Source organism: Gadus chalcogrammus, chromosome 17 (assembly GCF_026213295.1).
Source record: "Gadus chalcogrammus isolate NIFS_2021 chromosome 17, NIFS_Gcha_1.0, whole genome shotgun sequence".
Classification (NCBI taxonomy): domain Eukaryota; kingdom Metazoa; phylum Chordata; class Actinopteri; order Gadiformes; family Gadidae; genus Gadus; species Gadus chalcogrammus.
In genome coordinates this window covers 14756378-14769604 of record NC_079428.1, presented here as the reverse complement: position 1 = coordinate 14769604, position 13227 = coordinate 14756378, and the positions used below count along the sequence as shown (strand labels likewise).

Genomic DNA, 13227 nt, shown 5'->3' with positions numbered 1-13227 from the left:
AGAGGAGGAACGTTGTAGAGGAGGAGTTGTAGGAGGAGGTTTAGAGGAGAACGTAGAGAGGAGGAGTAGGAGAACGTAGGAGAGAGGAGGAACGTGTAGAGGAGGAGGAGGAGGAGGAGGTGGAACGTGCAGAGGAGGAACGTGTAGAGAAGGAACGTGTAGAGGAGGAGGAGGAACGTGTAGAGGAGGAACGTGTAGAGGAGGAACGTGTAGAGGAGGAGGAGGAACATGTAGAGGAGGAGGAGGAGGAGGAACGTGTAGAGGAGGAGGAGGAACGTGTAGAGGAGGAACGTGTAGAGGAGGAGGAGGAGGAGGAACGTGTAGAGGAGGAACGTGTAGAGGAGGAGGAGGAGGAGGAGGAACGTGTAGAGGAGGAACGTGCAGAGGAGGAGGAGGAAGGTGTAGAGGAGGAGGAGGATCGTGTAGAGGAGGAGGAACGTGTAGAGGACGAGGAGGAGGAAGGTGTAGGTACCTTGAGTCTGTCCACGGCATCACTGAAACTCTTGAGCCGAGCCGTCTGCTCCAGCAGCTGGGCGCTGGCACTGACTGTTGAAGACGGTGAGTATAGTTATCCATTCTGACTCCTACACACCGTCACCCTGCCTCTCTTCCACTACAGCCCTTTAGCACCAGCCCTGACCCAGTCTATATCCGGCCCCCTCTAGCTCCACCCCTCCCAACCTCCACCTCTTCTCACCTCGTCTCTACCTCCACCTCCAACCCCCTCTACTTAAACCACTAACCCCTTTTTACATCCCATCCGACTCTTTACGCCTCCACACCGTTTTCTTCCTCCACACCCCTGCCTCCACCCCCCAATCTCCACCCTTCTCCTCCTCCACACCTCTCCCTCTCTCCACCTCCACACCCCTACCTCTACCTCTCTCTCCACCTCCAAACCCCTACCTCCACCCCTCTCTCCCCCTACACCCTAACAGATTAAAGGCACCACCCACCTGGCGTCTTCCCGGTGATGTCCACCACCTTGACCTGGGAGCTGAGCTTGAGTAATGTGGCCTGCAGTTGGTCGGTGCGCCGGTAGATGGCGGTGTTGAGGCTCTCTGTGGAGGTGGAGCCCTCGCTGGTAATCTGAGGCAGCCTCGGAGGGCAGAGCGGGGCCAGGGACGCCAGCTGCGCTCTCATCTTCTCCGCCTGTGGAGAGCGAGAAGAAAGCTACTGGTTATGTTGTGTAAACACAGCCACATGGGACAAGAGGGAATTCCCACAGGTAAACATCTGTCTCAGGAGGTAAAGCGGGTTGACTGGTAACTGGAGGGTTGCTGGTTCAAATCCCCTGCTCCTATTAGCGTCGATCCCGACGAGCTGGTTAACCCCTCCATCGGTGTGTGAATGTGTGCATGAATGGGTGAATGTTAGGCAATATCGTGCCTAGCTTTGAGTAGCTACTGGTTAGAAAAGCGCTTTATAAATGTAGTCCATTTACCACAATAATCAACAATATAAAATACTATTGTGTTATCAGTTTGCCATGCATGACATTTTAAAACAGATTCTCGTCTTATCAAAAGTGTAGAAATGCACACAAACGTCAAAGTTAAACCCGCCTAATGAGTTTTAAAGGTCTACTTCCTCCTTCTTGTCCTATCACAGTGAAGTTCTGAACGGTGCCAGCCAATGAGCGCTTCTGGTGGACATCATGTGAGGCTGCGCCTACCTTGAGTCTGATGTTCTCATTCTTCAGGTGCCTCATGCCCAGCCGCTGGGCATCCACCTGCTGCCGGAGAAGAGGGGAGTCCACCACCTGCATGGGGCCCGCCACGGCCGGGGCCATGCCGGCTGAGGGGGAGGAGAGACGGTGTGTTAGGGGCCGTGCAGCGGGCCTTAGGGGGTCCTCTGTACAGGAGTGTTCATAATATACTCTCATGATAAGCGATTTAGAAGCAAACACAGCTTTGAACTGTCTTAATGTTTCACCACTGGGTTTTGTCCAGGATATTAGGAGTTACAACTTTTCAAAGACGAACCAACAGATATTGAAGTTTTTTGTATTAATAATTGAAGTACAAGTAATGTAGAATCAAAGTGAAGGAAAGTGGACGTGAGCAACTGGAATATCTATGGTATCTAGTAGGGGTGGAATGGTACACAAAAGTCACAGTTCGGTACGTACCTCGGTTTTTAAGTCACGGTACGGTACGGTTAATAGTGAAGGGGGGAATTAAAAAAAACAGCTTTTTTCTCAACCCGTAGATAAGCAGCAATGAAAACACCAATAAACTTGGTTATGGCATTTGCATTTCTGAATTCCCAGACGGGGGTTGATGAAATAGTGTTGTTAGCTGGGTTTGCACCGTTTGTTTTCTTTGTTGTGATAGCAACACCTGGATGGTGCCTTTTCAAATGCGTGTGCATGTTAAAGTGCTGTACGTAGACATGGAGAGCCCTCTCAATAGCCGGAGAGCCTGTCGGAGACCCTCTCCGTAGCTTACGTTCGCATCCAATATTTTTTAACTATCCGTCGACTCCATGGACCGACGCAACGGAGACGGCAAGGGATGTGATTGGTCCTCTAACAAAATCATTTCCTGAATAATTTCTCCGGTTTGACTTTGCACCTTAATTACTTTGTACATTGTTGACTTTGCACCTTAAGGACCAATAAAACACCCAATAAGATTTGAAAAGCTTTGGAAGTTTATTTACGACACTGCTTACATGGTTTGTAGTCAACATATAAGATAGAATGGGCGGCGAATTGCATTGCGTATATGACATCCCGACGAAGGGAGCGTATCTATGTTCCCCGGGTCCTATGGTCCCCGCTTTGTATGTGACCGGGGAACATAGGACTCTGTGAGCAAATCTTTTTTTCGTAGGATGGTAGGGGCAAGTACCGCCTTTTTCGCCTCTGATACGCCTGTGATTGGTTAGAATGTCTCTCCTCCGATTGGTTATGGTTAGAGTTAGGTTAAGGGTTAACCCTCACCCTAACCCTTAACCTGACCCTAACCCTTTGCACCCGGGGAACATAGGACCTGGGGAACATAGGGATGCCCCCCGACAGAGAGCTGCTGAGCGGATTACGGAGTCGGATACTTTGGCTAAACGGTCCGGATGGAACTCCGACTTCAAGTTTTAAATTCTGCATCGCAAAACAAGCCTTTACATTTGCCATATTAATACTATATACACCCCATTTACGAACCGCGGTACACCTCTGTAACCGCACCGAAGTTCCTGTACCGTGACTGTTCGGTAAAAATACGTGTACCGTTAGTATCTAGTAATGGTTATCAACCTGTGAAAACCTGAGGTCACGTTTTTCAAACCCCAAGTCATATTATCTATTTGGTGTCTTTTTAATATTTTCATCATCACATTCTTGAGTACTGCGGAGGAAAGAACACTTGGGCATCTGGCCTGAAAACTTTTTAAAAAAACTTTTTCGGTTCCAAAGGCAATTACAACCCCAAACTAAATAAGCATGGAATAAATATGTATTTTAAAACAGCAAAAGCAAAAATGTTCACGACTTTTGATCTAGTCAAACTATATATCATATGAAAGCCAAACCACACTGAACTGGGACTAAACCTCGCCGACAGGGGCAAAAAACAATTAAGAACAAACTCAACATCAAAGTTGTGTTTGATCGCATAAAACCACCATGAACTGAGGATCCAGTGTCTGGGCACCATTTTCTAACTAAACATGGTGTTTACAATCAGTGTCTGGTAGCTGAGAGAGGGTTTCAGAGGAAATGGGTGCCTTCAATCAGAACACATCTTCTTCGTCACCATCTGGAGGCTGTACCATGCAATTACGATTGTTTGGTTGGTGCCATTCAATCTTATTCTCCCTGAATATTCAATAGGGGGTTCAAGTGTCCAAATTGTACAATGGATTCTCATGCTGTCAACCTGTTTGTGTTTATCGACACTGCATTGCATTATTTGAATTTTTATGTAAAAAAAAGTTCTTTGTTTTCAACTTAAAACACAGTGAAATGATTTCAGTGTGTAGGAGTACCTTTTGAAAGATTTTAGCACATTAACAATACCTCGATAATACTGATAAGATAACCTCTACTGAGCCCACACCCACCTGGTACGGCCGCACCCTGAACAATGGAGGCGATCCCAGACGCCGCCTGCTGACCTCGGAGCCCCTCTATGGTCATCTTTGATTGGTTATTGAGTCGCTGCTTCAGCTCCGCCTTCTCCGCCTCCAACTGGTCGATGTCAGCCTGGAGGGCGTCCATGGTCTCCTCAAACTCCCTGTGGGTGGAGAGGAGAGAGCAGGAGGTGAGCACCGCAGGAGGAGGGAGCCGGTGTACCTGTCTCAATGAAGACGCTCACTTCTCCTTCTTCTTCAGCAGGCTGTGGGTGTCGTCTAGCTTGGTCTGGATGCGCTCCACCCGCTCGTCCGCGTCCCTGGTGGAGGTGTCCAGCTTCTTCTCCAGGAGGCTGAGGCGCACGCTGGCCTCGCTCAGCTCCTCCCCCTGGGCCATCAGGGACATCACATGGACATTAGCATGACGTGTAGTATAGACATGTAGTATAGACATATAGCACAGACAGTGACTTAAAGCTACTAGTGATATAAATGGATAGGATGTTCCCTATAGTACCAAAGGGTTAGGGGCGTGTGTTTTTGTAAATCTCTGACGTCACTCAGAAATGTGATTGATTATGTTTAGTCGCGTCATTAAATTCTAATGAAATTGCCATGGTGAGGACATTATTGATGAAATCAGAGTGTGGCAAATCTAATCCAAACCGAGGGAGCTATTAGCATCATGTTGGTGTTTTAGGTGTGTGGAGCATCATGTTGGTGTTTCAGGTGTGTGGAGCATCATGTTGGTGTTTCAGGTGTGTGTGGAGCATCATGTTGGTGTTTCAGGTGTGTGTGGAGCATCATGTTGGTGTTTCAGGTGTGTGGAGCATCATGTTGCGGTGTCAGGTGTGTGTGGAGCATCATGTGGTGGTTTCAGGTGTGTGTGTGTGTGGGGCATCATGTTGGTGTTTCAGGTGTGTGTGTATGTGTGTGTGGGGCATCATGTTGGTGTTTCAGGTGTGTGTGGACCTTGATCTTCAGAGACTTCTTCAGCTCCTTGATGATGGTCTCTCTGTCTTCCAGCTTGACCCCCAGACCCTCTGCATCAGTCATCTCGGCCCGCACCGCCGCGGCCCGCGCCTCCACAGGGGGCACCTGGGGAGAGAGGACCACGGGCTAGAGGGGCTCCACATCTCCTCCTAAAGCCTAGTGCTCCTTCGCTGTACTCTATATTGGGGCTGCTCCTCTAGCTTACATGCCATTTTTAATGTTTAAGTAGTCCCAAAGTGTCTGTGTTTCTGTGACCATTATTTAGCAACAAAAAAGACGATTCTAACCCCAAACTAAATAAGCATGGAATAAAAAGAGTTATCTACATGCACAGCTTAAGCAATCTTTTTCACATCATTTGATGTGACATTTGGGAAGAGAGGCTAGACATGGGCGTGGCGCTACCTTGCCCTGGGGCTTCTCGGCGTCGTACTCTCCCTCCTGCATGGCGGTGGCCATCTTGTTCATGGTGGCGATGACGGCGCAGCAGGACTGATGCAGACAGTCCTGGGGGTTCAGGTCCTGCGGGCCGTATACCTGCAGAGTGGAACAGGAAAAGCCTTAAAAGGGAGGATTGTCTGTCAGACTGACGGCGGATCTCCTGCCACAACCTCGTTCTCGATTCACCTTTACATTCAGGCCATTTATCAGACACTTTTATCAAAATTTGACTAACAATAAGTACATATGTCAGAAGAAGGTGAAACAATATATCGCTGTCGGTACAGTAAGGATGTTCATAGAACCAAGTGCCAAGCACTAACAATCACTAGGTTGACCAATACTCTGTATACCTCAAAGATAGATAGGATAAGATGATACACAAAAAAGTACTATAACTAAGGGTGCACTCATACTAGGCCATCTGGCAGTGTGAGTGTGGCCAGTCTGGCCAGGCCAGGCCAATTTGGCCACTTGGGAGAGGTGTGCTGCTACGGTATGGGCCGCTACGGTACAGATGCTAATGAGCCGACACGCGCACACGCACGGCTACGCAACTTGAGCTGGACGACGTATAGTCCATGCGACGACCATGGACGTAATAAAGGCGACGAGCCTTCTTTCCCATTAAACGATAAACATATATCCAAATAAGCAACAGACTCAGCAAAGTGCAATCTTTGTTCTCTGTGTTGTTGTACATTGTTGTTAAAACTCTGACTGGCGGCAGACTTTATTATGCTCCATGCAGCGGACACTTGGTGATGACGTATGTACAAGAGCCTACCGTGGCCAGGCCACAGTTGCAACGGCCACGGCCAGATGGCCTAGGGTGCACTCACACTAGGCCATCTGGCTGTGGCCGTGGCCGTTTTCACACCTAACCTTGCTCAAATCTGCCAGTGTGAGTGTGGCCAGTCTGGCCAGGCCAGGCCAATTTGGCCACTTGGGAGAGGTGTGCTGCTACGGCACGGGCCGCTACGGTACAGATGCTAATGAGCCGACACGCGCACACGCACGGCTACGCAACCTGAGCTGGATGACGTATAGTCCATGCGACGACCGCGGACATAATAAAGCCGACGAGCCTTCTTTCCCATTAAAAGGTAAACATATATCCAAATAAGCAACAGACTCAGCAAGTGCGAACTGTGTTCTCTGTGTTGTTGTCCATTGTTGTTAGAACTCTGACCGGCGGCAGACTTTATTATGGTCCATGCAGCGGACGCTTGGTGATGACGTGTTAATTACGACGTGATGACGTATGTACAAGAGCCTACCGTGGCCAGGCCACAGTTGCGACGGCCAACGGCCACGGCCAGATGGCCTAGTGTGAGTGCAGGCCAGAGAACAATGGGGCCAGTTGAGCACGGTTAGGTGTGAAAACGGCCAACGGCCACGGCCAGATGGCCTAGTGTGAGTGCACCCCTAGTGTGAGTGCAGGCCAGAGAACAATGGGGCCAGTTGAGCACGGTTAGGTGTGAAAACGGCCAACGGCCATGGCCAGATGGCCTAGTGTGAGTGCACCCTAAGTAGGACACACAATATATGCGTACATTAAGTGTCAGGATGTACACATACAATAAGTAGGAGGGGTGGGAGGGGCAGGCTATGAAGATTGTAGGGGAACTCTGAGCAAGTGAGTCTTGAGTCTTTTGCGGAAGCTGGTGAGATAGATAACACATTCTACATATGATCTTAAATTTAACACAGAATACAACATAGGGGCTTCTTTATATTTCTTTCCTATTTTGTTTTTGTTATGTAAATTGACAAATAACCCTACAAATAATATGACATTTGCCATTTGGTGGAGCCTTTCATCCGGGGCATCGCAACAACTCCCTGAGTGCATACCTCTCTTAGGTATGCACTCAGGGTACCTCTCTTAGCACGGGGTGGTCCAAGTGGGAATCAACCGCCGAAAACTCGCTCAATCAACATAGACCCCCCTTAATCAGCAGCTCCTTCAGGTGACCCCACCTTCTCCACGGCCTTGAAGGCCACTTCCTCCAGCCGCAGGGCCTGGAGCCCGTCCTGCTCCGCCAGTGGCGCCATCATCTGGGCCCCGGCCGCCGCCAGCTCCTGCAGCACGGCCACCACCCGGGTCAGCTGACGCCTGCACTCCGCCAGTGTCTCCGCCACCTAGCCAGGGAGGAGGGGTTAGAGAGACGCACCAATCCAGAGGAGCGTAGAGAGACGCACCAATCCAGAGGAGCCAGGGGGGAGGGGTTAGAGAGACGCACCAATCCAGAGGAGCCAGGGGGGAGGGGTTAGAGAGACGCACCAATCCAGAGGAGCCAGGGGGGAGGGGTTAGAGGGACGCACCAATCCAAAGGAGCCAGGGGGGAGGGGTTAGAGAGACGCACCAATCCAGAGGAGCCAGGGGGGAGGGGTTAGAGAGACGCACCAATCGAGAGGAGCCAGGGGGCCTCGGCCTTGTTTGAACCATAGTTATTTGGAAAAAGTTTCTTGGAATTGGGTGTGAATAGGTCGGTTAACGCCACTTATCCCACCTCTGGGGGTTTACGTACAAGCTACCAAGTGATAATAGTGCGGATGCGCGATTAAGGGATGTTAGAAATCCTGATTAACCCTGATGAGGAATCATGTCCATCTATAATAGGGCTGCACCACATATCGTATCCCGCATGTGCGATATTTGGATCGCTGGACCATCATTTAAGGATCAGATCACCAAAGCAGTCGTAGACAGCCCCCGCTAGTCATAGATCTAAACTTTAAAATGAGCCAGCAAAAATAAGATTTTATTCCCAAAGTCAGTTGTATGGAATTATTTTGGTTCCAGAAGACCAAAATCAGGTACCGTTACCACAACCAAAGGCAACACGACAAATGTATTTCCCCATTTAATCCACCACCATAAAGCTCTTCAGTTTGTAACGCTACAAAAATCAACCCAATCATTAATACAATGATAAAAATAAATGTCTACGATTAATTGTAACATTTGATCATCTGTCATATTGCAATAGGTTTCGCAGAAAAACTAAATATCCCAATAGGGCGCAGCCCTGTTCTATAGCCAGCGCTCCAGGCCGTGTGCACGCGTCCTACCGAGGCGGTGAAGGTGAGAGCGGCGGGCGCTCCCGGGACTTCAGTGCCTGGCATGCGACGGCGGATCTTCTTGCAGAACTGGCGGATGTCAGAGCATGAGGTGTCCAGGTCCTTCAACAGCACGGCCAGGGCGGAGGTCTCCTGGCCGGCAGACAGGAAGGCCCTCAGACGGGACACCTCGGCCCCCATGCAGTCCAGAGCCACTGTGGTGAACTATGGCCGGGGAGGAGTGGCTGGTTAGTCGTAGTGTTAATGGTGACAAGAGGCTCGACCTACAAGCCTCAAATCAAATGGACTTTATTTATACAGGATGGGAAATAGCAGCAGTACACGCAGATACAATAATTGATCAATAAATAAAAGAGCAGTACAGAACAATATAATCTAAATATTGTTGATGAAGCAAAGCTATGTTTTTCCTAGGAGAACAGTAGCGTTGACTTCTACTTTCGGGAAACAACAGGACTCCGCCTTTTGTGTGTGTTGTACCTTGATGTGGTCGGCGAGCTGCACGGTACAGTCCTCAGGTTGCTGTGACAGGTGGATGCTGTACAGGTGCTGAAAAATTCAACAAGAACAAAAGGAATACACTTTAACCCAGCACACACATTATGTAGACATTTGCACGGTTTTCATTCCACACATCTGCTAGTGTGTGTGGGCCTGTGTTTCTGAGAGTGTTTCTCTCTCTCCCTCTCTCTGTGTTTCTCTCTCTCTCTCTGTTTCTCTCTCTGTGTGATGATGATGATGATGATGATGATGATGATGTGTATTTCTGTGTCTGCTACTGTGTGAGTGTGTGTCTGCTAGTGTGTGAGAGAGTGAGTGTGTCTGCTACTGTGTGAGTGAGTGATTCTGCTAGTGTGAGTGAGTGAGTGTGTCTGCTAGTGTGAGTGAGTGAGTCTGCTAGTGTGAGTGAGTCTGCTAATTTGAGTGAGTGAGTGTGTCTGCTAGTGTGAGTGAGTCTGCTAGTGTAAGTGAGTGAGTCTGCTAGTGTGAGTGTCTGTGTCTGCTAGTGCGTGAGTGAGTGAGTGAGTCTGCTAGTGTGAGTGAGTGAGTCTGCTAGTGTGAGCGAGTCTGCTAGTGTGAGTGAGTGAGTGAGTCTGCTAGTGTGAGTGAGTGAGTGAGTCTGCTAGTGTGAGTGAGTGAGTCTGCTAGTATGAGTGAGTGAGTCTGCTAGTGTGAGTGAGTCTGCTAGTGTGAGTGAGTGAGTCTGCTAGTGGGAGCGAGTCTGCTAATTTGAGTGAGTGAGTGTGTCTGCTAGTGTGAGTGAGTGAGTGAGCGTGCTAGTGTGAGTGTCTGTGTCTGCTGGTGTGTGAGTGAGTGAGTGAGTCTGTGAGTGAGTGAGTGAGTGAGTGAGTCTGTGAGTGAGTGAGTGAGTGAGTGAGTCTGTGAGTGAGTGAGTGAGTGAGTGAGTGAGTGAGTGAGTGAGTCTGTGAGTGAGTGAGTGAGTGAGTGAGTGAGTGAGTGAGTGAGTGAGTGAGTGAGTGAGTGAGTGAGTGAGTGAGTGAGTGAGTTTGGTTGTTCTGGGAGTACCTGGTAGTACTTGATGGCCCTGGTGAGAGGCTCGGTCTGCACGGTCTCGTCCAGCTGGTCCTTGTGCAGCAGGTCGATGAAGTAGTCGAGGGAGCGCTCATGCACGCTCATCTCAGAGTACAGCGTGCCCATCAGCTTGAACACCTCAACGCTGCAGCCATCCAGAGCCCTGGACCACAGAGAGGAGGGGGGTTAGGAGGGAGGGCATAACGGATCCACCTGGAGATAAGTTCTCCTACTTGGGCATTCTCCACATACTGGCTCAGGAAATGGAGCAGGTTGGCTGACCACCAGAAGGTTGCTAGTTCGATCCCCGACTCCTCGAGGTGTGTGAGTGTCGCGGTGTCCCTGAGTAAGACACCTCACCCTCACAGCTCCTGATGAGCTGGCTGTCACTCTGATTGGTTATCACCGCCATCGGTGTGCACATGTGTGCATGAATGGGTGAATATTAGGCAGTATAGTAAAGCGCAATGATTGGCCACTGGTTGGAAAAACACTGTAAAAATGTAGTCCATTTACCATCTACTCTGGATCAAGGTGAGCTCCTCCAGGTGAGTAGGAGTCACCCGTTGTTTTACAGAAGATTGGACTTCATTTATTAAGTAGATTACATGTAGATCGAGGTGAGAGCCCCATTAGTCGTGGGTTGGTTCCAACTAGTGGTTCATGACGGCATTGGTTCATCGTGTGGGCACTACTACAGCCGAGCACAAATAACATCAACGAACTGTGAAGCAGTTTCAGCGAGGCAAAATATCCGGAATTATTAACTCTGTACTGTGTTGTGATGTTAATTGTGTCAGGGAGGAATCTGAAAAAGTCATGAATTACATACTAGACGACAACACCACCGTGTTTAGCATCTTACGGTTGCTGTGTCTGCGGCCTACAGCAGCACAGGGTGGTCAGGTAGGGCGTGGGGGGGGTCGTACTGTTGGTGTGTCTGCAGCAGCGCAGGGTGGTCAGGTAGGGCGTGGCGGGGTCTTACTGCTGGTGTGTCTACAGCAGTACAGGGTGGTCAGGTAGGGCGTGGCGGGGTCTTACTGTTCGTATTTGTGCAGGGTGGACTGTAGCAGGGTCAGGGAGTAGACCAGGCCCGAGGCGAAGCTCAGCTGCTCCCCCGGAGGGCCCCGCATCTCAGGCCCCTTCAGCACGTTGCCGTTCAGGTCAAACTTCTCCTGGGCCTGCTTGCTGATCAGCTCCGCCTGCCCAATGAAACCCACAAAGACGTTGGCACTTTGGTACAGCGAGAGCTGTTCATCATTTATTTTATAATAACTTTGTCTGACTTAACCATTGTTTCTTGGTAACCAACCATCTTATATTAACTTATATTATGCTCTGAGTTCTGCAGCAATGGCCCTCCTGTCCCTGAAGGAGGGATCTCACTTCAGGGGTCAACCTTTCTTCCATTTTGGATTGCGGGAGTTCTCCCTTGCACACACCTTGCAGATGAGCCTTGGGATGAGCAGCAGAACCAGGAGGCAGTCGTGGTCTCCCCCGTGGCGGAGGAAGGAGTCTGGCATGAAGGAGGTGAGCAGGGACACCTGTCGGTTGGCCTGGCCCACCTCCATCTTCCTCAACTCCATCTCAATGGCCTGAGGAGCAAGATAACATATTCTCCTTTACACGAGTTGTGGGGACACAGGGGAAATAAATACTGTTAATAAACACACCAGGTGATTGTTGACCCAGGTCTCAGGCATACCGATGTCACATAAGTATTGTTAAAGGAGACATATTATGGCGTAGGGATGGGCGTGAGGAATCGATTACTCGAGTACTCCTCGTTACAAATGAACTCGGTTGGTGGACAGGCAAACTCGAGAAGTTTTCTGAAGCAAATGTATCAATTTTCTGTCGGCGCCACTAACGCATGGCGTGGGCAGAAAGAAAATGAAATGTATCCATTTCTGTGTTGCGCGTTCCGTGCCGTGTGCAGGCACGCCAGAATTAAAAAAGTTAAGATATGGCGGTTAAAGCAAAGCGCAGCGAAGAATTGAAATACTTTAAAGAAATAGGAGATCATAAGGTGAAATTTAAAATATGCCAAGCGAAATCGAGCTACCAGAAAGTAGTATGCGGCAACATCTCATCTCATCTTCGTCCGCTTATCCGGGGTCGGGTCGCGGGGGGAGCAGCTCAAGCAGGGGGCCCCAGACTTCCCTTTCCCGGGCGACATTGACAAGCTCTGACGGGGGGATCCCGAGGCGTTCCCAGGCCAGTGTTGAGATATAATCTCTCCACCTAGTACTGGGTCTTCCCCGAGGTCTCCTCCCCACTGGACGTGCCTGAAACACCTCCCAAGGAAGGCGCCCAGTGGGCATCCTTACCAGATGCCCGAACCACCTCAGCTGACTCCTTTCTAAGTAAAGGAGCAGCGGCTCTAATCCGAGTTCCTCACGGATGGCTGAGCTTCTCACCCAATCCCTATGGGAGACGCCAGCCACCCTTCTGAGAAAACTCATCTCGGCCGCTTGTACCCGCGATCTCGTCCTTTCGGTCATCACCCAACCCTCATGACCATAGGTGAGGATGGGAATGAAGATCGACCAGTAGATCGAGAGCTTTGCCTTGCGGCTCAGCTCTCTTTTCGTAACAACGGTGCGGTAAAGCGAACGCAATACCGCCCCCGCTGCTCCGATTCTCCAGCCAATCTCACGCTCCATAGTACCCTCACTCGCGAACAAGACCCCGAGGTACTTGAACTCCTTCACTTGGGCTAAGGACTCATTTCCTACCCGGAGTAAGCCATCCAACGGTTTCCTGAGTCATGGCCTCAGATTTAGCGGTGCTGATCCTCATCCCAGCCGCTTCACACTCTGCCGCCAGCCGATCCAGTGAGTGCTGAAGGTCACAGGCCAATGATCCAATGAGGACCACATCATCTGCAAAAAGCAGTGACGAGATCCTCAGACCACCGAACTGCAACCCCTCCCCACCACGACTACGCCTCGATATCCTGTCCATGTATATCACAAACAGGATTGGTGACAAGGCGCAGCCCTGGCGGAGACCAGCACCCACTGAGAACGAAACTGACTGGCTGCCGAGGACGCGAACACAGCTCTCGCTTTGGGAGTACAGGGATTGGATGGCCCT

General features: G+C 50.0%; 1 protein-coding gene across 1 annotated transcript in view; it reads right to left on the bottom strand.

The window, feature by feature from the left end:
- The window catches only part of LOC130369800 (dynactin subunit 1-like), a 41307-nt gene that overhangs the window by 812 nt on the left and 27268 nt on the right, over positions 1–13227 (bottom strand). Inside the window, exons 18-30 of the mRNA XM_056575357.1 lie at positions 11571–11723; positions 11170–11330; positions 10123–10291; positions 9076–9144; positions 8587–8799; positions 7492–7653; positions 5473–5604; positions 5047–5172; positions 4320–4462; positions 4066–4238; positions 1676–1797; positions 957–1152; positions 379–546 (exon numbers count right to left, since the gene is read on the bottom strand). Of these exons, the coding sequence (XP_056431332.1) occupies positions 379–546; positions 957–1152; positions 1676–1797; positions 4066–4238; positions 4320–4462; positions 5047–5172; positions 5473–5604; positions 7492–7653; positions 8587–8799; positions 9076–9144; positions 10123–10291; positions 11170–11330; positions 11571–11723 (1987 nt within the window). The remainder of the gene's footprint in view (positions 1–378; positions 547–956; positions 1153–1675; positions 1798–4065; positions 4239–4319; positions 4463–5046; positions 5173–5472; positions 5605–7491; positions 7654–8586; positions 8800–9075; positions 9145–10122; positions 10292–11169; positions 11331–11570; positions 11724–13227) is intronic.